A 24,263-nucleotide genomic window follows, 5' to 3' on the forward strand; every position below is an offset into this window, starting at 1 on the left:
AACGGGCTCGGCACCATTGGTTGCTCTTGTGGTGCGATGCCTCTCCTCTGGTGCCAAGTGTAGGGGAGGCCCAGTCTCCAGGCACTGTTATTGGGCCGACGGAAGAGCTCTGAGATTACACTCCCATCCAGGTGTCATTCTACTTAATATTATCACAAATATTTTTGCAAATTACTGTGTGGTATGACCATAATATCACACACCTCTCCTTATTATCTGGATGTGTCTCCAAAAGTCATTTGTGACCCAAAAAGTTAACTGGCACTGTACAGCAGAAAACAATGTTTTTGCTAGTTATGCCCCCACTTTTTTCTTTGAAAAAATACGGGGATATAGTAGCTGGTAAAGGTAATTTCTGACCTGAAAAGTATTATCTAGTGCCAAGAGTGTCAAACTGCATCATTTAACATAGGTTCTCTACAGTAATTCAATACCTTCTGTTTACTCTAGTTTCCTTGGGTAAATTGTCTAGACAGCTTGACCTTTGCATGGTAGTATTCAGTAGAAAATCATAACAATACCACACTCTGTGTCATTTCTTTTATTCTACTGGGTTCAACAAACAATTCATGGAAGGGTGACATTTGGTCACATTCAAAGTAAAATGCCACTAGGTCGCCTCTTACAAGCTCTATCTGCTACACGAATCTAAAAAAGAATTACAAAACATGTGGTGTGGATAACATTGAGAACAAAAATATGGCAACCAACAGTAATGATGGAGAGTAAAGTCTGCTGTGTGAGGTGGGATTGAAAGAAAAACTAGGCTTGTGTCACAGGGCAGACCTGAATGATTACTACAGTACTTTCTGTGTTTATTAATGGAACCTGCTGTGGAAACAAGCCTGTAAGTAGTGCAGAAGACGTTAGGATTCTAGTTAACGTAAAACAGAATCATAGTGCTTAATTTTAAAAAATCATAAGTGCAGGGGTGCAAAGTATTTGTTAGGATACTGCTGATGTTGGGGTTGCTTAATACCAAGATCTTCTAGTTTTAATTTTACCTCAAGTCATTTTCTTTCACTATCACTGTTCTTTTATCACTCTTGCAGATTTTTTTTCAGCTCTGATTTTTTTTTTACTTGAGTTACTTATTTTCTACCTTCCTGTTCATCCTTGTTCCTCCATGTTGTGCCTTTCTCTATCATGAGGAAAAATTAGTCTGGTCATAAAAAAATGCCAATATCCACCACCTGCACCCACTAAAACAAAATAAAAACTGCATAATTCTAACACAGATTTACCCAAGTACGAGTTTAATATTTGTGGAATGTATACAAAAATATAAAACAAGTAGGACACACTAATAAGGGACAGAGAGCAATAAACTCTAAAATGAATCCCTTTTTTAATAAAAGCATAATTTGTTTCTATTAGAGGCACCATAGCATTTAAACACTGCAGTTTCCTATCCTTTTAATTGTATCTGTGTGTATGGTGGTGGTTACCACACTACTTGGAATTAGTTTCTTGGTTGATTTCTGCCTTGATAGCATGCACAATGCTGTCTTTGTCAATGCCAAACATCTTGAGTAGTTCTGCTGGCGTACCACTGCGTGGCACATGGGATACTGCGAGGCGTCTGACTGTGATCCCAGGTACTCCTACCACAGCTGATGCCACTGCTTCTCCTATGCCACCTAAAAACCAGAGGAATATCTCAGTTAGTAATTCAGCATGGCTAAAATGTTGCTTCACTACAGTTTGATTGTCCAAGTTGTGTTTTGCATGGAGTTGGGCATACCCATCACACTCTCACATCATTCTCTTACATAGACATACTACGTCCTAATTGTTTTGGGATTCCGTGGGAAAAATCTAACATTTTCATTTTAACCTGCCTAAATAGTGCCTACATTTATTTGTAAATGTCATGTATATGAGTTTTTAGGCTCGTCAATTCTTCAAATATAGAGTTATAAACAGAACAATATATGGTATAAAGTACCTCCAACATTACTTTACAAGGATAGGACAAGTCCCTCAGGAGTTCTCTGCCCTTATAGCATCACACGGCTGCAGGGCTAGCCTCATTACAGGGTCACAGTACTCCAATGCGACTTGCATTATCCTTTTAATGGACAGTTGGCTATGTCTTATTCTGCATAAGATACTCTTCTACATTCCTCCCATTCATTTCATAACTACCCATCGGCCAATAATAGAAGTGCTGAGTGGACATTTTCTATTGAAGTATTTTACCCAAGATTTGCACTGTGAACATGTAAATGACAGCACCTTGTCTTATGCTCTAAAGCCAGGACTGGCTGAAAGTGTCACATGTGATATAAGGCTTCTTCAAAGTTTTTGAACCAAAAACATTGTATTGTCAAGAGCACATTATTGGTGTTTACGAGAAAAAGAAAGCACTAAAGAAAATAAATTATCAAATGTACCCCATAAAAGATGTCTTCTTTCTGGAAAAGTTCTCCCAGTTGAAAGTGTTGACATGCTGATTATTTTATTTTCCTTTTAAATTCTGCCTCTCACTAAAACAGGAGCCTGATGTTGACTGAAATAGGATGATGCTGTTTTTCACCTGCTGGTCAGCTGGAGAGGCTGCTGCGTCAGTGTTTTTCAGGTCTAGGCTTGACTTTTACATGGCAGTAGATGTCCTACACACTCCATGAGTAATGGTGAGGGGGATAGTAGGGGACACCCAACATAATTTTTAAGAAGAAAACAGCGGTGGAAGAGCTGTGCATCCTCTTAATTTCTGAGGGAATGTGGTCACCGAATCACCGCTTGCTAAAGGAAGAAAGCATCAAGACTTCACAACTCACGTGTGATCTACTCACATGTAAGTAGTGATATTTTTTCTCATTAAAGGCAGACTCTGACATCACAACACCTTAAATAAGACAATAAAATACAGGAATTTATAATGTACTTCCATATATTATAGCCTACTGGTGAGAGCTACAAGGGTTGCTAAAGTCTCTTTTACTAAGTTATAGGTCTGAGCCACAGGCAAGGGCTTGTAACGACGGAGGAGACCTTTAACAACCATTAATGCCCACTTTAGGAGGTCTATAAAGATATTTCAACATTCCACTCACTAAAAGTACAATATTCAACCATTACTGCCCACTGTAGGGGGTATATAAAGATATTTGAACATTCCACCCACTAAAAGTAAAATATTATAGTATAAACAGGTAGAAACAGTCAAGCATTGGAATGTTAGAGCAGAACGCCTATGCAGTCATTATTGACACTGGGCCACTTCAGTATCTTTAGAGGAGCTCTCAATATTTCATTGTTTTAACATAATGATAATGACTTCCTATTAGAGCAAGATCTAGACTGACTCGCATACAACAAGTTCCAAACTGAGGTTGCATTGTGTGCAAAATAACGTTGGGGTGGGATGTGGACTGAGTAATTACCAGTAGTTGAGATTAACTGAAGCATTCCATCCATAATTTCTTTTTGTATACTTCAATGCAACACCCTAGATTGTATGGTTATACCCAGACATGGGTCCCAAGGACATTGTTCCACTGGAACCACCTAGTACCCGACTGATGAGCCCTAACAAGGACAAAACTGGACTTGGGTTGCTTGTGTTCCGATTCAGGGAGTTTGTGGCCTAGCAGTTGGGGCTGGACTGTTCCTATTGGAGTAAGGTCAAGAATTGTAGCATATGGCTGGGCCCAAAGTGAGGTGGTGTAGTGTGCAAAATGATGATGACTGGTATGCAGTGGGTGAGAATAATTCAAACGCTCCATCCATAATTGTTTTGTACTCTTCTCTTTACATAAAGGTTAGCATCAAAATGTAGATGTTTCCAAACCCTATAAATACAATTTGGTACAACTACCTAATTTAATGATATTCGATGTATCAACCTCAGAAGGAAGTGTTGGGCATGCCAGATTCAAGCCTATAACCCACTTGTCACAGAGAGATGTCATTTATGAGCAAGTAAATCAATGTGCTAGCTTGTCTACACCATGTAGGCTGTGCTCATAGAATGACACTCATGGTTTCAGAGAAAAAAATCCAGTATTAATATGCTAGAAACAAATGAATACAATTCTAAATTTCACGCTCTGGACATAAAGAGTGACTTGAACATGAGGCACTGCCTTTCCTGTAATAGTGTACCATACCTTCATAGTAGTGGTCTTCCACAGTGATTATGCGGCCTCCGGTAGCTTTTGCATTTTCAATAATTGTTTTGCTGTCCAGTGGTTTGATCGTGAATGGATCAATGACCCTGACGTTGATTCGTTCTACAAAAGGTAAGAGAACAGTGCTGTGTGTTACTTCAGAAATAAATAAAAAAACACATTGAAACATTCGATTGATGTTACATAAGGAAAATAGTATTACTTTAACTAGTCTTTATAACTCTATCAAATGTAAATGTGTTTTGTAAATGGTTGAAACCATGGAGAATGAAAGATGTAGTCTGATCATCTCAATCCTCGATTCAGTATGAAAAATGTCTTCAGTACTCAACTTATCACCTACAAATCATTATTTTCGAGTGTATTACTCTAATTAGATCACTAGGAGCAAAACATGACCACAGCTCCCAGAATGCATCTGGTTATCACAGAAAAAGCCCAGGACTGGAAACCATGATGACATGGAAGATGCTGGTTATCCAAGTTAGTTGACAATTATGTGGTAAGTAATAGAGGCAGTAAGTTTGATAAACGCTACTAAGGCATTTGAGCAGGCGACTAACATTTATTTGTGGACATGGCATCAAGTTATTACTTATCCCTTTTGAGATACAGTAAATATAATTTCAGAAAGATGTCAATAAAACAGGAACTTTATTGAAAACTAGAACAATTCTGAGAGTGTAACAAGATGAAAATCAGTGGACTCTGAATTCAATTTGGGCCTTAGCTTGGGTGCAAATTGGGTCCCCGTTACATATCAACTGCACAGGTATCAGCATTTAATAGGTTCACTATTTGCACCCAAGTAAGTGTTTTGGACTTTGAGTTGAAGATAATACCAAATTGTGGATATGTTTTCCATTCCAAAGTGTACTGCACAGTCTGCCTGCATGACTTAATTCAGCAAAATCCATGGGGTACGCAATCTGTGCCAGTGATAGAGTTTGTGTCCGATGTGGGATTGCTGTATCAGTTGTATTTTGAGCCAAACTAAAAAAGTCTGCATAGGTGAAAGATTGTAAGGGATCCCAAATTTTAAATAACCCTCCATTCAAATGTAGGCTGGAACATAATGCTCCATTGCCAAATAATTTAGATCAGGACAGCATTCTGAACGCTTTTGATATAAGCGCACCAATATGAACTAATGCCTGAGAAACCACTGCTGATGCATTTAAAATATAAGTACTGAAATTCTCAACATGAGATAAATAATCAGTTATCCAGGGAAATGTACTCCTTGCTCTGGCAAATTCCATAAAATGTGCACTTTATTGTCACAATTATGTTGTGTGTGAATTCATAAATGGACCAAACACTTGTGATATAAACTTGATCATATCTTCCGTAGTACAGAAGTGCAACAAAATATATTTCTTCCAAGTCAAGCACTACTTATATTAGTTTATTGTAGGTAGTATGTAATATGCTTTTTTGTAGCATGTGTGGCTTTCCTGTCATCTAGTGTTGGGCTCCAACTTTTATTTTCTTCGAAGAAGCCTTTTGAGTCGCAAGATGTGCTGTGATTCCTCCCTTGGTGGGCAACACAAATGGGCACCAACTCTACCTTAGATTATTTTTTATGCCATTGGTTTTGGATATACACCAATAGGGGTCTGAGTTTGCTGCATTTATAACACATTATTCGGACCCACATGGTCACATTTCAATAATAATGCATCGGAAAAACCAGCTCATGTGTCAACGATCTTTTGCTGCACCTCATCAGTTGAGACTTGCGGAGGACTGAGCACAGACACTTATTGCCCAGGATGCTAGGGGCCTCCACACATACATGAGGGATGACACTTCCCCCTTCGGATTTCATCTCTAGAGAAAGCAAATCAAAAGAGATGATGAAATGGACACTTTCAATATTGCACTGATCCACCTCTAAATATCTGTGGTTCGAACATCATGACATTTGTAACCTACGTCTTCTTCCCAACCCCGACTATGCATCATGCAAATCCTGCCTAAACGTATGCACCTAGAAGAAGCTAAGGTACTACAGAGAGATGCACCAACAGACAACCTCAGATACCCTGAACATCTCCAGGGCTTCAGGGCTAGAGAAGATGATGTGGCCAGCCCCTCTGGAACCACAGCAGCCCAGCTATCTCCAAGTTCAGCCTCAAGCAAGGACACAAAAGACTGCCCCCTCCACAGTCCCATGGCATTTGGGCTCTGGTTGGCAAAGAGAGAAGGCTTTAGAATTGGCAAAAGCTTCACCCAAGGATATTGACCCCCATCAATTATTGAACCTCAGCTGCCCTAATGACAACAAACCTTCAAGCTCACACCCCAAGTCAGCAATGAAGGCACCACCAAAGCTGGCATCACAGATCCTAATGATGCTTAAAAACACAATGAAGGTCCCATCAACACTAAAAGCTTTGTGGAACTCGGATCCAAGTAATCATAGTTGCCAACCTTGCAAAGACTTCCGGAGGAGCTCAACATCAGACAGAAGAGTCTCTTCATCCATCTCATCACTGGGAGAATCTCAGCAAAGACAACTCAGTAAAGCCCTCACATTCACTGTCTCAAAGAATGCTTTCAAGGGAGAACACCCTTCATAGGCCCTTCCTGAACCAGAACTGAAGAAACACAAGGACATGGGCACCAGTCCCCGCCTTGATTCTCCAACTCTACCTCCTCTGCCACCAACTCCAACTCACCACCACCCCGCACACGGTCGCTACTACCGTCGCCTCCACTAGAGTCACTTGAGGGGGTTCCAAGCTACTTTTCAGACCCAGACAGCCAATACTACCCTATCACCACATATGATCAGCCCTAAGAACCAGGGCCAACAAACAAACCCTGAGATGAATATAACATAGACCAACCAAACAGTACCACTACCCGGTCAGGGCATCCAACCAGACCATACCTTAACCTATCATGGGGGTATACAGAGGGGTACGTAGATTCAAAAAGCTGACATCAGACATCATAGAGGACGAAGAGGACTTCTGCAGGAAAACAATCTCCAAATCGAATTGGACAGCACAATTCCTACCTACGCTCAAAAGCACGCTCAAATGTGTCCCAGGCAGCTTTAAGGAGCCAATATGTGCTTGGGTGGTGACAGATAGAGTCAAGCAAAAATATAAACTCTCCCTGCAACCCTATATGCATTAGAAGTCAAATTCCTTCTGATTCTTTGGTCGTCCACAGAGCCTGCAACCTCTGCTCAAGGCTCGAGGTGACGTTCCACTATTCAATTAAAAAAGTAAAAATACTGCTGCTGTGGGCAAAAGTGTAGCAGAAGGGGCAGTCACCAGTGGTGGATAGCCAATTTGGTTAGGCACATTTCTAGATTTGACAGGTCCCAGTGAGAGGAGTTGTATGAATTGATCAAAAACCTCTCACAGGGGTATAGGAAGAAGATTAATTGAGTACTCAATGCCATGGACACAGCCTCCAGAAGCATTAACATCAGGGTCCTTTTCAAGCAAAGTGCATAGTTCCACATCTCCATTTTGAAACCAAAGTCCAGCAGCATATCCTCAACCTCCTAATTGATAGGGAATATCTGTTTGGCCCACGGGCTGATGATATGTTTGAGATAATAAAGAGAGACACATGGATTTCAAAGTCTATGGCTGCCCTGAAAACTACAATGGCTAGATGTTCCTTTTGGAAGCAACAACCCAGGAGAGGAGCCAATCTCACCCAATCAGCTGCATTCCTACCAATGACAGAAAGAGGTCCTTTTATTAGCAGAATGATAAGGGCTACACCAGGAGTGCCTACAGAGGTAACAACCGAGGCAAGGGCAGAGGAGGCACCAGTCAAGAAGCTTCCATCTCCAAACCATGCCTTTCCCCATCTCTACCCTGACCACACATCACCTGTTGGGGGAGAATGTAAATTTTCCTCTCTCGCTGGGAGGAAATCATACCAGACTAGAGGGTTTTAGCAGTGGTCCACCATGACTACTGCCTAAAACTTTTCACAATCCTTCCCAACGTACCACCCTGCAGACACATAATCAGTAGAGACCATCCCCACCTTCAAAGGAAAGAGGTGCAAGTGCTGCTCCAGAAAAATGCAAAAGAGAGAGGCTCTCCACACCAGCAGAGTAAGGTAGTCTATTCTTTGCACTTTGACACTCCCAAAAATGAAGTATTCTTCAGGACTATCTGAGACCTTAGGCTTCTTAACAAACACAACATGAAAAAACATTTCCATATGGCTACAGGACATTATCCCTCTGCTTCCATGAGGTAATTAAAGTGCTTGATCTCAAGGACGCCTTTCACATACCCTTTCATCCTGCTCATTGCTAGTATCTTTATTTCTTGGTAATTGGATAGCACTTCCAATTCAAAGTACCTCCTTTCCTGGTCACTAAGGATCCAAAGATGCTCACAAAGTGCCTAGCACTAGTGACTGCCCACCTGCAAAGGCAGTCAAAGAGGGTACTCATGCCTTCCCTACCTCGACTATCGGCTAATCTAGAGTCATGGCTGATGGACATCTCCAGGAGCATGGAGCATGAGAGTTGCCTGGACCAGATGGGAGCCATCAGGATTACTATCTGAGTTGTTTATCCTCTCTTCCTCTAAAGGTGTGAGAGGAGTGGGAGCAGCAGAAGAGTGTAGGCAACGTTTCTATACATGATTCATCTATAGTGCGTTGCCCATTGACTGTGAGTGTGGATACGTTGAGGTGATGTTTGGACATTTTGTGTTATCTGGGGTGGCGAACAGGTCTGTTTGAGGGGTACCCAATATTGGAAGTACCAAGTACGACTTGCGGCTTGAGTTCCTACTCATTGACACATCCTGTTGAGCAGGTAAGCAAAGTCATGGTCCAGTGTTTGAATGTGTTCCGCTAGGAGTTGTGTGTTGTGGCAGATCTGTTCCAGGTAACAATCATATTCCATGCTCCTGGTGTTGTCCATAAGCCGTCATGAGAAGGTGCCACTCAGGCTGGACCTTCTCCCATATAGACTATGCCAGATCAGACAGCCAGACCCCAGGCAGTCCAACCTAGTGATCTGGCTCCTTAGGACTTAGAATTTACCTATTGAAACCTTTCCCTAGAATGTATGACCATTCTACAGTAAGCACATAGGCCAACCACATGAGCCTTTTAAGCCACAAAGTGGAAGCAGTCTGCCAATACTGAATCTCCAAACAGCAAAATCCCTTGATGCCAAACATACAGGACATTATCTGTTACATCTGCAGAAGTTAGGCCTTGCCAGCACATCACTAAGTCTACGTTTAGCTGCCATTGCAACCAAAATGCAAAATGGAATTTTCATTCCCGTTCATGTTCCAGTAGGCAAGGCTTTCATGGAGCGTCTCAAGAGGGTCATACTTCCCGGAACACCTCCAACCCGTGTGGAACCTTAAAATAGTCCTTGTAAGGCTCACTGGGCCAACCTTTCAATATTTACACTTATGCCCACTCCAGTTTCTTGCATGGAAGGTAGCCTTCCTTGTAGCAATGACTTCCCTCGTGGGTATTAGTGAACTGCAAGCACTCACTTTACATTCAGATTCACAAAGATGGGGTTGTTTTAAGTATTATTCCTTGCTGCTATTACCATTGCACTTTAACCAAACTATAGAATTCCCAGTTTTTATTCTGCTCAGTAGCAGAAAGAGTTTTACACATGGTGAATGTCACAAGACCACTCATTTATTACAGCAACAGGACCAAGCACTTTCATAAGTGTGACCAGCCCTTTCTTGCCTTTGCAAAGTCTGGCACAGCAAAGTGGATAGACAAGTGCTTCCAAATCTGTTACCGCAAAGCTAAGAGAGTCCTACCAGTTCCACCCAGAGTGCACTCCACTAATAACAAATGTGCAAGCAGGGCATTCTTAGACAACGTTCCACTAACTGACATCTGCTAAGTGCCCACCTCGTCCACCCTAAACATGTTCACCAAGCACTATTGTGTTGACATTCTGGCCCACCAAAAGCTATGGTTGGACAGACTGACTTAAGAACTCTGTTCCAAACATCTTCATCAAACTAAAACTAGCCACTGCCTTACAAGGGGGCTTCTTTATAATGTATGTTGAGAATTTGTATCTACAGCAACACCTGTTATTAAGATGTTACTTACCCTATAAGTATTTGTTCATACTGTGCACTGCTGTAGATTCAAATGGGCCCACCCTCCTCCCCCAAGATCTGTGTTGATTGCAGATGTCTTCTATTATCAACTACTTAACACTGCACAATGCGCACAGTGCACCATGCTATGGCTCATGCGACATGCCATACGCATTCTCACCTGCTATGCAGAGTACAATCTACATTGCTGCCCATGTGAATTGCCCACTAAGGGAGTAGTCACTGCACATCTTGTGACTCGAAATACTTCTTTGAAGAAAAACAACTTGCAAATGTCTGAGCTCATCACCAGATGGCAGGAGTATGAAGAGCATACGAATCTACAGCACTACACACTACAGATGCTTACAGGGTAAGTATATGTCCATATGAATCAAAACATTGTGGTTCCTCAGAAATAAAACAAACTCAGCTTGCTCAATTGGTCACCCAATGCAAAAACCTTAATACAACATGAAACATAGCAAGATCTGTTTGGTCCATTTTCCAACCGTACAAGCTGCAAAAACTGCTCTGAGGATTAACTCTGTGAGGCCTATTAAGGAAGGAAAAATTGAGACTTAGGACAACATTAGGACTGTCGTAAACCAAGAAAGAATGCTTGCTTTACAAGGGGTTTGTATTAATTTTAGCTAGCCTTAAGACTAGTGGGCCTAATTTAAAATGGTGTTTTAAGTGATGTACAACACATTTAAGACGGCCATTTGTGAGTTAAAAGAGTCCTAAAATGTATTTAATGCAGGGCAAATTCTTTCATAAATCTATCCCAAACCTGAAAAAATGTGGCCCAGAGAGTGCATCGGTAAACCGTCTGCATATTGTTTTGGAAATGTCATGACACACCTTTATACATGACTTCTGGAAGGACTGGGTATAACTTCCACTCCTCGCTGCTGGAGATATTCCTGGGATAGGTGGATACCATTTAAAAACTTCACACTTTTTAGTTGCTGTGGCAAAAGGCAGTCCTGGAGTTTCGTTGAGGATTTAATTCAAAATTAAACTACTAATTGCGAGCTCTACCTTTGTACGAAAAGTACATGTGACACTAATGTTTACCATAATCAGGTTTTATATCAGTCTAATATATCAGGTGATGTTGAACCAAAGTTAGCATGTTGATTCAAATAGGCACACCCTAAACGTTTTGTCTGGTCTGTTTACCTTTCTTTAGCTGCTCTGCTGCAGCTAGGGCCTCGTGCAATGTTACACCTCCTCCAATGACTGTCACCTGGTCATCTTTATTGTGAAGCACCACCTAAAAGGAAAAAAGGAGACATAAGGACAACTTATTAATCATTAAATTACAAATATCGAAAAAATTCACAGGTCCATAGAGTTATTTTCTTATGTTTATTCACACAAAAGTATGATCCTAATGGCACCAAATTCTCTGAGCTAGTCTAAGCTGGCTTTCAAGTTCGAGAATACCCTGGGAAGTTTGTAAAAGTATGCATCTGTGGGTAATCAAAAACATTTTCACAACCCATTCCCACTAGGAGCACTATCAGAACTTTATTCTTATCAGAGTTATGAGTGAATCTGTATCCAGGGTGACAATGGGAACTGATTCTACAAAATTGGTAGGGTGTCACTAAGAAGGTGAGAGGGGCAGTTCTCTATAGGGATGTGTACGACAGAAAATATACACATTCATTTTGCATCCAGCTGTATTGGTATCAGTGAAGAATTCCAGGTGTACTTAGAGAGGAAACCGCAACAGCTGCAGCTTCACAGAAACACTCATTAATAATATTGTGAATGCTGAGAAGGTGGGGAATTTACCCCAGTCATAGAAGTAATCCCATAGCAGTAAATATCTTACTGAATTTTGTAATCGGGCAATTTTTTACTCGTGTGAAAGAGCTGCGTCAAGGAACAAGATATACCTTGACTTTCTTGATCCAAACCAGTTCACCCACAGTCAGATTTAATAGAGCTGATGCCATTTTTTTATTCAATAAAAAGCAAGGATTATTTTATTTTATAACTTTGGATAATACCCAACTGAAAATGTCAATTTTAGGGTACATGTACACGCTATCAGTTTTATATATTTTACGCAAGTCCCAGAATGAGTGATGTGGTTGACACTGACAGTAAAACTCAATGCAGGGAACAACCAATAATGTAAAAGCCCAGGTGCTTTTAGACTACCTATGATGTTTATTGTAAGTAAGCTTTTTGGAGGTTTCATCATTGCTCAGTCTACCAGTTTAGCACCACTAAGCATCTCAATTAATCACTGATGCACTGAAATATCAAGATATTATCCACAGTGTGTAAACTTCACCGACTTCCGCATAACCTTTGAATACAATTCAAGCTGTGCTTCCTAGCTTTATAAGGTTCATCCTGCATTAACTTGCTTGTTGCTCGTGGTGGTTCGGGTTTCTTCAGAGGAGAGACCCATGTCTGCCTTTAGATCATTACATTTTGCTGTGCTAAATATTCATATTAGCTGCAAAATTGCAATGACGTTCTTCAGATTATGGTACTGTTTCTCCCTACACAGAATCCTGATAAGTGATGATGTGCCTTGCACAACACCTTACCTTACAGAGGAGGATTTAAGCATGAATCCTCACCTTATAGTTTCAGGGAGCTGGAAGGTTTTGGAACAACAAATGTCTGCTGGACATATCTTTGAAGCACTTCTAACTAGAAGAGTACTGGAAGAAGCTGTTGCCTAGGTGTGTAAATGCATAGAACAATACTTGCCTTTAGTATAAGCATGGGAATACCTGCAAATATCACTAGAGAGAAACAGGCTGCAATGACCAAGGTAACCTACTTCAGGCCCTCATCATCATATTCTGAGGTTTGTCTGACATCTAATGATTTATGTTAGTGTGCTATTGCCCCTACTGGATAATTCTGATAAGAGTAATTTTTGGATCTGACTATTTCTGTCAGTCTCACTGGTTACTAATAAATGGTTATGGTATTTTACCCCCAAATTATTCTTTTTTGTTTCTTTTAAAAATATTTGTTTTAGATTTAACCCATTTATATTTAAACAGATTAACAGGCATTCACACTTCCAGGAACTATTTTTCTTATTTCCTATATTTTTCATAAATTTAGTTATATGTGTATTCTTTACAAAACAAATACATTTATAATTGCGCTTTTTTTATTTCTTTAATTGTATTACATTTGATGGTACACTTCATACCTCACATTTATTTATTAGATTTGTCTTGCAAAAAATATTTTGTAAGTGTTTATTACAACAACAACAACAACAACAACAACATGAGCAACCAAAATACAAATTACGATCTGTTTATTAGGGAAACTTACCTTGGCTTCTCCCACTTGGAACTTCTCAGAGCTGCTATAGATGACAGCATTTTCAGGCCGGCTGGTCCGAATGAAACATATACCCTAATTAAGAATAGATAAGATGAAAAACACAATGTACAATTTGTAGTAATACCACTACCTTCCGATTTACCATTTTTATCACATATACCAAAAATCTAAACTATTAGGAAAAATTAGATTAGATATTTTGTGCTCGCCATGAAGTAGGCCAGTGGAGTAAAACAGCTAACAACCACTTTTAACTCCGGAGTAGCCACTGAGCAGGGCTGGAGGTCGCCAGGCGATTGAGGTGCTTTTCGCACACATGTCCTCTGACATTCAGCCGCTGAGTCTTCTATCTGCGACAGCCCCACCCAAGCAAGGGTGTGCATGCTGTTTTTAGTGATATATATTGCCTAACAGTTGGTCCACCTAATGTGAAGTGGAAGGTACGTCTCATTACATTGCTGAGTACCAATAAGATTGAGCTACTTGAATGATGAGGACTGTCCAGAGTTTTATACTGGGGCCGGGTGGGGTCAAAAGTTCATGTTGAAGAAAGGGGCCATCAGGGATCTGCTGAAGGACTGCAATTACTTTGTCTAATGTGTAGTGTGTTGAAGATATACCTAATTCAGACCATGGCTGAAAAATAATGACTTATCTACATCTCAAAGTGTTATTGAAATTCTTGTATGTCAAGGCATATTAATGATCCCTACCCTGACAGACACACTTTTGTGACTGACTGTAGGTTTTAAAAATAATAAAAAGAAATTGTGATTATTAGAATGCAATTTCATGTCTCCTGCATTTCAAGGGCCAACAGGTAACATTCAAAATTGTGTGTAAATTTACCAATCCTAGGTGTGTGCTTAAAGCCATCACACATTCTTTAGATTTGTGCTAAACCTTGTTAGTGTATTTAATAGTATTCAGGCCATTTCTGATATTTTTCTAACTCTAGATTGTCAAATGAATTTTGCAGTTGAGATGGCACTCTCTTCCGAGTTTCTTAGCAATTCTTTGCAGGTTTTTGCCTCCATTTCATTAGTCCCCCATGTCAGTCAGCTCTGGCTCTCTGACTGATCCCTGCCCTGACAGGATTTTCCATCAGTTTTCTTTTATAGTGGACCTTCAGTTTCAGGAATTGGTAAGTTCAACATTATCCGCTGCTTTAGTGCCTGGCAAGTGCAAAAGATTTCTCTATTACTTAAGCCATCTTTGGTTGAAGAAGTAATGAGCAATTGTCATCCCATTTCACTATTGTGTATTGCCAAGATAGCAGAGAAGGAGGTAAGCTGTCAATTCTCTAGGTTTAACTCGTCAAACACAAGCAGGGGTTCATCCTACCCACAGTAGGAAGGTGACACACATTGCAGTGAGAAATGAGCAAAACATGATCCTAGATCAGGCTGGAGTAGTGTCAATCATCTTACTTGATTTGTTAAAGCATTTGAAAGAGTTTCTTATAAGATAGTGTTTTCCATAGTGATTCCCAGGCTTCATTTGATGGGCATTAGAGAACATGCTTTGGAATATGTTTCCTCATTGCTCTCTAATCAGTCAGGAAGTTATCCTACACCCCTCTTGCTTGTCATGAGTGCAGTTGTCCTGTGGAGTTCCTCCTGGCTGTTCCCTTAGCCCTGAGCCTTTTAACATCTAGGTTACCCTTCTGTAAAAACTGATTTGTCACTTTGGGCTATGCTCTATAAACTACACAGATGATTCCCAGCTGATTCTAAGATTAGATTAGAACTCTGAGGTTACTAAACTCAATTTCTGTTCCTTACTTACTAACGTGGTGCTGTGGATGAATAATAACTGTCTAAAGTGTAATGTACATAATCACTGGGAATCAATTCCTGTTGAGGTTCATGGTATCACCTGTTATACACAGTCTGGGAAGGCTTTAAAAACCTGCCTCTTTCTGCCATGAAGCACACCACTCCCTTGGTCTCTAGTATCAATGCAAGGACGCCTTTTGGAATTTGTGTGCTTTATAAAATTTAAATTGAATTGAATAGGAGAATGTGCTTGCATTACATCCAGAATAAAATGGGCTCTATTGCTCAAAATAACCCATTGGAAAGTCTACATACAATTATTTAGCTCTTGATCAAATCCCACTAAGATTTTCTAATCACTGTCCACAATGAATACTACAGCATAGCAAATGATAAGGGCATTTTCCAGAATACAGGGTCTTAAATTCCTTACTGTAAACATCATTTTGTACTCTAACGAAGGTCAGGCTTTTCAAAAAATCCCTAGGGTCATTTTTAACAGACTGAAAACAACATGAATGACATTCTTGCCTTCAGAGGCATGCTCATTTTGGTTCATAAGACCTGTGCCCTCCCTATTCTGGCCACGTCCTTTCTTCTTTATGCACACTTTCTCTGTCCAAATAAGTTTTGGAGGATCATGGCAGGTTTAATTGACTGATACTACTTCAGTTACTGTGACCACCTCAGTCTATGTTGTTATGGACATATTTATAATTTTAATTATTTGTTTTTCTGCTTGTCCCTCTTTATTAAAAAAGCAAACTCCCAGAACAACTGAGCAGCTTTTGCATTTTATTGTGACTGCCAACTCCTATCTCATCCTACATCACATTCAGCTGCAGCAGTGGAGCATTGAGGTATCTGGTTTGAAAAAGGTTTGCTCCATGTCCTCATCCGGGTTCTGTCACTGAAAGGCTCATGCAGCCAACACCATAGGCTCTCCCCAGCAGTAACCTCAGAATGAACCTCAATTACCTCAGTGCACTCACTTTGCTCCAGTGTTAGGTGTGATTAGATTGTCCAGCCCTGGTTTTAGTCTTTGCATTCTGGAACCTGTAGTTTCGCTTACACTGTTTTAAAAGCATGCCAGAAGTATAAAATAAAGGACTAAATGAGCACAGCAAAAGGGAAATGTAGCAGACTGCGCTCTCTCATATCTTTTCCTGGAGGTAGTCAAACCTTGATCAAATGGAATAGAGTGGACTGCTCCACATGCTGACAGATGCAGCTGCTTTATATTTGATCTGTTATTTTTTTCACTGGCTCTTCGAAAGTGGATTCGGACACGACTAGGTAAACTTGACCAGAGCGATCTAGGGACCACTTCTAGTACAGTGGTGCCCCAGCCATTGTGTGCATGACAATTAAGGACTGATAAAGCCCATTGGATTTCCCCACAGGCTTTGGTTAGACTGAAGCAGGAGAAAAGTTTGAAGTGGTCGTTATTAATTTACCTTTGTATACAAGGAATCTACATTTAATATGCTGTACATATTGTACAAAGTTGTGTGTTCCCTGTTTGAAATATTTGTTGCCTATCAACTGTCTCATATAAATATGCTGTATTTATAGTAAAAATATGCACATACTCAGTATGAACTATACATATATATATATATCTATATATATACATATATGCACAAAGATCAGATCGAACATAACATATTGGTAAATTCATACCAGTAAAGAAAGACATGCATGAGAATTTGGTATTTATTTATAAAAACATTCTTGAAGTGGATACCTCATAAGAGGAAATAATATATTTAATTGGGATCATTATTTAATTTTGTAGTTGCCACATATTCCCCTTAAGAATAACTTTTTGAAAGTTGTTGGGATTTTTCACACAGAGGTCATTTTTGTGGTATTTATTGTCTATGATAGTATGTGCTGTCCTTTGGGTCATCCTCCTGTAGACATTTGGATTCCAATGTATAGTTCTTCTTCTGTGTATGGCTTATCCCACACATTTAACAAACCTTGGTCGATCTATCCTGAAAGTGATGAAATAAACACAGGAGAAGGAGAGGAGAGACAAGGTAGCACAAAGCCCCTTGCTCACACACTCCCCTTACTTACATACAGAAAATTGTTAATTAAAAATAAATAAATGGAGCTAATACCATCACATGGTCTATACTTGTGGTCAGTTCCATGGCTCAACCTTCCAACGTAAACCCTGAAAAGTATCATCTTTAAAATGATATATTAAAAGCTATTTCAGGAGAAAGCTACCCAAATGTTGCATAAGCAGCATAAAATTAGAGGTCACTGCAGTGTCATCACATCCTTGGAAAGTAACATTAAATAGTATCATAGGAGGGTACATATCAATATAACACTAATGACTACTGCAAGGATTCATCTTTTTTGTCAGACCAGTGAGTTGACTGAACCTTGATTGGTATGCATTATGCACAGAGCATGGAAAGGTACCTTTGTGTTTGCAGCTAGCTCTACAGCCTTCTCTGTTGAAACTGCATCACTTGGGTAAAAGACAGTAGCAGTGGGAACTGTCCTGAACATTGCCAGATCTTCCAAGCCCATCTGGGAAGGTCCATCCTCACCTGAACGAATGCAACAAAAGAAAAAGTGAATGTTGTTACTGTTATGATTGACAATTTGCTGTATCATGCACAACTAAGCAACCATCTAGACTATTGTACAGAAGAAATAAGATGATGGCTAAATGTAAAAAAGAAAATAAACTATACACAGTGTTAAAGGAAACATGACATTGTGTAAGCTAGACTATTGTACAGAAGAAATAAGATGATGGCTAAATGTAAAAAAGAAAATAAACTATACACAGTGTTAAAGGAAACATGACATTGTGTAAGCAACAATTCTGATGGTGGAGTAAATATTATTCCACATAGGAACCACACCTTTCTCCTTTCAGTCCCCCTTTGTGTTCAAAGGCTGAGTGTAGCAATATCAGGTTATGGGGAAAAAGTCACAGTCTAGAGCTTGGCTGACCTCCAACTCTACGCAAACAAGGGACTTCTCAGTGGCAAAATATTTTTACTTCCTGTATATAAATACAAACCAAAAACCTTGGGCAAAAGTGATTAACGCTCTGTGTCTGCACCATGTTTAAGTAGATGAGGAAACGTTAATTAGAAAGATATCACAATCGGAAAATGAAACAACAAATGGCAAAGACAATAGACCTGTATTTTTGTTGGGAAAAGTTTTCAATAGTAGTTGTGTGACTTTGTGGGTGTTGCCCTCAGCTGTCCCAAGAAAACAATATCATCATTAGAAAGTAACATCTTGGGCTACGAGAATATGAAAGATGTGTGTTGGGCTCCTTTGCTGACAGACTGCAGTAGCAGAGATAATCTGCACCCTTAAGTGTTATGAAATGAGACAAAGGATATATAGTTTGTTCTGTAGGTTGTAAACTTAAAAGGCTTGCACAACAAAATATGGCATAGAAGATACATTTGTCAATGGGTTTGAATTTTAATTAGTTTTTCAAAGAGCTGATGTGTGTGGGTGTCTTCACTTTGTGACAGAAAAGCTGTAAACTCAACAACATTTTATCGTGACAGCAGAGTGCAACATACTAAAGCTCAAGAGCATTCACTGAAACGCACTGTACCTTTCTGACAAACTAAGGCAAGTAACTAGCAAGCACTGAAACAAATTCCATGAACCAGCAATCAAATGTCTCCATGTGAACAAAGTAAACACGCAGAAGAAGAGACACAGGCTGTCAAATAGAAGCTACATATCATGTTTCATGTGCAAAATAATTGGTTAATTCACACCACAAAACGTTAATGGGAACACAAATGCAATAATGTAACCATCTTGAAAATGCCATGCACCAGACAGAGCATCCAAGAAATGGCAAAGCATGAAAACACACAGAAACCAGGTTGATCCTTTTTCCTATTCTATTTAAGAGTTGATAAACATAAGGTCTACAAACATCTAAAGCTTTTTGTAGCCAGAAATAAAAATGATTCCCTAAAAATTGTTTCATTAAAGTCTATGAAAAACGTATGTATGAGGTAAAAAGGTTCAAAATGTTGATCAGAACCTGGGCTTCAATTATAGCTGACCAGTGAGTGTATTTCCAGATGTGAGCTTGTGGGTTTGTGAGCTTGTGATTTGTACCATTGAAGAATTTTACTTATCACACTTATGAAAAATGCCAACTAGAAGGCAGTTGCTCCAAGGCTGCTAGATGCATGTAAAATACTGTAGTAGTGCTCGAGCAGACATGGGCATCTAGTTCCAAAATGTCTACAAGTTTCCAACTTTGGAGCTTTGCATATTTTTGGAGTTCCAAACACTTTAGAGGAAATAATTTACAGATAGTGTCAGGTGAAGAACGCATCAGGATGGCTTTTTCTAGACTCTGCAAAACAGATAAAAACAGGTGGTGCCGGGTTTATAATTGGCGCTACCTTATAAATGAAATAAGTGTCAATAATACATTGTGAATGATATGAAGACATGTGCTATCATATGGTGGAGCATACATTTTAGTAATGCTTTTAGTGCCCCAGAAGTCAGCATTTGTTAACATTTACATTAATTCGAATTGTTTATGATTAATTAGTATAAAGTTACATGTGTGCAGAAAAATAAATGCACATCTTTGTCGTACCTAATGTGATGCCTTAACAAAGATTGCAGTTACTATTGATATGGGTTTGCATATTTTGATGATATATTGTTAATGCTGAATTAATAAGTTGCATATTATGTGTGTTTTATTAATGATGATATTAATGCATTATATTTCTTGCCTCAGTATATCTAGGCATGAAGTCTTCATATTTGCAGCAGCATAACATTTCAAATCATTCCTTCTTCTCTAATATGTATTTTTTTAATAGGTTGTTTCACATGATTAGTGAAGAGTCCTATTGTTTTATGTGTAAGTTTTACTCTGCAGTATCTTTGAATGTTTTGTCACTGGAACATGACTGAAAGGAGAGTAGTACTATTGTTTAAAGGACTGTTCCCATGAAAAAGGAGAAAACCGTCTTGTGTCATGGGAAGGAACATGGATTGCAACAAGTGATGGTCAAATTGTTACACTATTAATGTCACATGGAAAGGAGAGGTGACATCACACTAACCCTGGGAGAGTTTCCTGATGTTTCAAATTCAACTTGTGTTAACATTTCTATTGGACAGTGCCCCTTGTTTCGTAATGTGGACTTATTGAACGGATCAATCAAACTAATTTGAGTATTTCTAATCAGGGAAGGACTTGTAAGTTTAAGTGGCAGTCCCCTCTTGAATCTTGTTCTGTTAACTTGTCCCCTCAGATGTTCCTGATTTGCATGTGCTGCGCCTATTGTGCCCTTCCGCCTGATGGTGCTTCTATTGATCTACCTGCTTTGCTAATGAAATTGAATAGAATGCTGAACCGAGGAAAGGTATATTCTAATGCCACTGTTATTTTCCCCTGACCTGCTTTTCTGGGTAGAGTTAGCATGCTGACACCTGTCTTTTATTTTTCTAAGTTAGTTTAACTTAGCCCGAGATAGATGTTTTCCAAATTATTTTTGTCTTTTCTTTTTGACTTTTGCCCACACATGCTTTCCCTGATTTGGTTAGTAGTAGAGAGAACCTATGTACCAATCCCTGAATTATGAATTTTTGTAAATTGATCTGAATGTACTGTCTGAGCGGAAACATGTATCTGTCTCATTTTAATAAGCATTGTTCTTCTTGAATGTTTAATGGTGTTATTGTTGAGTAGGTTACATTTGTTTCGTAGACTTGGTCAGCCTATGGTGTTCATTTATCTTTACAATTTGATATTGCGCTAAATTTATGTGACTTTGGCTTTGTGGTTAATAATAAAGCTTTGAAGTTTTCATTGATTGGAGTCTTCTTCCGTGGCCACACAGGTCATGGTGTTTAAATTCTTGTTTGGATTGAATTGATTGTAAATGGTTATCACGCTCTTCACTGCGCAAAAAGATCCACCGACCTGATGGAAGGAAATGTTTTTCAAACTCTGTGAAGGGTGAGGGAAACGCTTCACCACATACTGTTAGTGCAACCATAAAGCAAATAATTAGTACTTTGCAGTGACTGCAGGAGTAAATAGAGAGAGAGAGAACAGAGGGCAAAAGAGTCAGTGACTAATGAACTGTACGCCAAATGAGTAGAGAAAAGATTTTTGAAATAATGCAATTAATATGTCCATGAGTCAATGTGTGCTGAATAAGATTAGAAGGTAAGACAGGGGATAGTGAGTGGACAAGCAGTAATGAGTATGGAAGACTGACTGGTTCTACAGTTGTGTGATCAATGGAGGAAAGAGCAACACATCATAATGCTTAACTGCAGAAAACAAGATACCCAGGTCTGTGTGACAAAGTATGGTGAGGGTGGTTTATGGATTTCTTATGCCGCTACTTTTTCTTACTTTTTGTTATTAAGAGAATAAGATTTAACATAGTAAGTATGTGAAGGGGAGAAGATTTAGATGACACAGCAATTTGTTCAAATAACTTTTGTCAATGTCTGTTCATGACGATGGATGCAGCAAACACAATTTTTTTTCAGAGGGATTTTTGGCTTCTTTGGTTACTTATTTGATTTGACCTGACATGCTCCACCACTTTAAAAAAAGGTTTGATTAAAAATCAAAGACTTACATTTTTGGCTGCAATGAGAAATGTGAACATATGGAAGTTATGACAAGTCACAGTCATGGTCATGAGGAATGCACACAGTATCCTCCGCCAACATCCCACCAAACTCCACCAACTGGACTTCCAGATAAAGTGATCCTTTTAAATGTTGGACCTGAAGCCTATGAACTTGTACTGACAATTAATGAAAAACTAAGAAACAGGTGTGGTCCTATCATAACCTGCGTGCCTGTATGAATAAAGCAGTATTTTGGATATCCTGAAATGAGCAACTGTTTTCAGTGAGAATGCAAGTTCACTTGAATGATTCAGTCAATGCAACCCAATAGTTATGTCCTGTCAAGCTTTGATAAAAAATTACTTAGGGTAGGGATAGCATTTGTCACCATGATTCTACAAGACTGTGCCCCTTATTATGAGTCTGGCAGTCCTAAGACTGCATGAATCGTGATGGCGGTTGGACCACTGCCAATGTGGCAGTCCGGCAGTCACATTATGACCATGACGGTGACGCCCTGGTCAGATCGCCAGCACCACCACTTTTTGGCCGCCCGACAGCCTGGGAGTGCTGGCGGTCTCAATCCACCAGGGCAACGCTGCAAGCAGCGGTGCCTGGGGATTACGACCCCCTTCGTCGCCAACACTTACATGACGGTTGCCCAGCCATGTAAATGCTGCTGGAGACGGGGTGCAGGGAACCCCAGGGGGGGGCCTGCACTGCCCATGCACTTGGCATGGACAGGGCTGGGGCCCTGATGGACAGCCCTGTCGCGCTTTTCATTGTCTGTCAAGCAGACATTGAAAAGCACGATGGGTGCTGTCACACCCTACACACCACAACATTGCAGTTGGCTCAATTATGAGCCGGTATCAATGTTGTGGGCTGTCTCCTACTGAGCCAGCGGGCAGAAACTCTGTTTTCACCCGCTGACCCAGCAGGAAACGCTTAATAGGGGCCGCAGGAAGGGGACTGCACTGCCAGTAACCCAACCAGGGGAGTGTGGCAGGCGGCCTTTTCCACCCACCAAACTCATAATTAGGGCCTGTATGTCCTAATCTTTCTCATCCATCTTGATCATTCAGGAATCTTTGATACAGGACACACTATCATCACCCAAACACTAGCTCTGCTACAAGGAATAAGGAGCCTGAAAAACGTGTCTAAATCTTTATTCACAGTCGTCACAAAAGGTTGTAAAATGGTGTCCTGGTAGATCCTGCAATGATATGCCTGCTCCTTGGCCTCTTAAACATACCCGTAAGTCCCATAACAGAAGTAATTCACAAGCAGAGTCTTGTTCTAAAGGGATGTGCAAGACATGCTGTTCATTAGACTCTTTTCCAAAAATGCCAAAGAAGCCTATCAAGGCTGATTAACATGTCTGACGATGAGCAGTACCTGACTGCATATCAATAACAACTAACGGCCTGATTATGAGTAACTCATTATATTTCGACCTGTGAGTAAACACCTGTTTGCACATGGGTAGAAATTATGAGTTATAATATATTTAAAGCATCCGATAATTATCGGATGTGTTAAATACCTCAAGCTTCGTTCAATTTCGGCATATCAAACTTGCTGAAATGTAATGGGGGAAATGTGTACGGTATTGTTAAACACTCAAATCCGCATGTCATTTCCCATATACTCATTATAGATGTTATTTCTCGCACCCAATAAATAACGATCCCCGTGGTATCACTATTTATCAGGGACGATAAACAATGCATCAACCCGTAATCAGGCCATTGTGTATTTTTGGGCAAGACTTTCTAAAAACACATTCAAATGCTAGCAAGATTTCTCTGCTCATATCCAGGATTATGGGTAAGCCATCACATTGGACAGAAAAGTCCCCAAATTAAAATAATGGTGAAAGAAATGGTGGCAATCACTTTAATAATTTCCAGACTGAATAATGTAAATACTTGCAATATAGCAAAAGCTCTTGGCCGCTGCAGTCAAACAAGAATTTAGCACCCTGCTTTGCCTGAAAGCATCTATTACACCGCTTCCCTCCAATATTAAAGGACAGCACTGTCACTAAATCTCAAGTTCGGTCTTCTGTGTGATACGCAACGCACTACATGATTACAAAATATCTAAAAAATTTACTGACAGGGCACTGACTCAATGAAGGGGATAGGCCATCTGCCAGAATGAATTATTTAACTGGTAACTCATTGTCTATTTTCCTTCCAGTCCAGTGGTTCTTAACCTGTAGTCCTGGATCCCGTGGGTGTCCATGACACCTATTAAGGGGTCTGTGACTGCTTAGA

The 24,263-nt window shown here is 39.9% G+C and overlaps 1 protein-coding gene across 1 annotated transcript in view; it reads right to left on the reverse strand.

Moving 5' to 3' along the window:
- Window positions 1-526: 526 nt before the first annotated feature.
- TKT (transketolase) overlaps window positions 527-24,263 on the reverse strand; it is a 115,554-nt gene continuing 91,817 nt past the window's right edge. The window contains exons 10-14 of the mRNA XM_069206435.1: window positions 17,782-17,912; window positions 13,550-13,633; window positions 11,408-11,501; window positions 4,116-4,238; window positions 527-1,640 (exon numbers count right to left, since the gene is read on the reverse strand). Coding sequence (XP_069062536.1) covers window positions 1,453-1,640; window positions 4,116-4,238; window positions 11,408-11,501; window positions 13,550-13,633; window positions 17,782-17,912 — 620 coding nt within the window. The 3' untranslated portion in view covers window positions 527-1,452. The remainder of the gene's footprint in view (window positions 1,641-4,115; window positions 4,239-11,407; window positions 11,502-13,549; window positions 13,634-17,781; window positions 17,913-24,263) is intronic.

This window comes from Pleurodeles waltl, chromosome 9 (assembly GCF_031143425.1).
Source record: "Pleurodeles waltl isolate 20211129_DDA chromosome 9, aPleWal1.hap1.20221129, whole genome shotgun sequence".
Lineage (NCBI taxonomy): Eukaryota > Metazoa > Chordata > Amphibia > Caudata > Salamandridae > Pleurodeles > Pleurodeles waltl.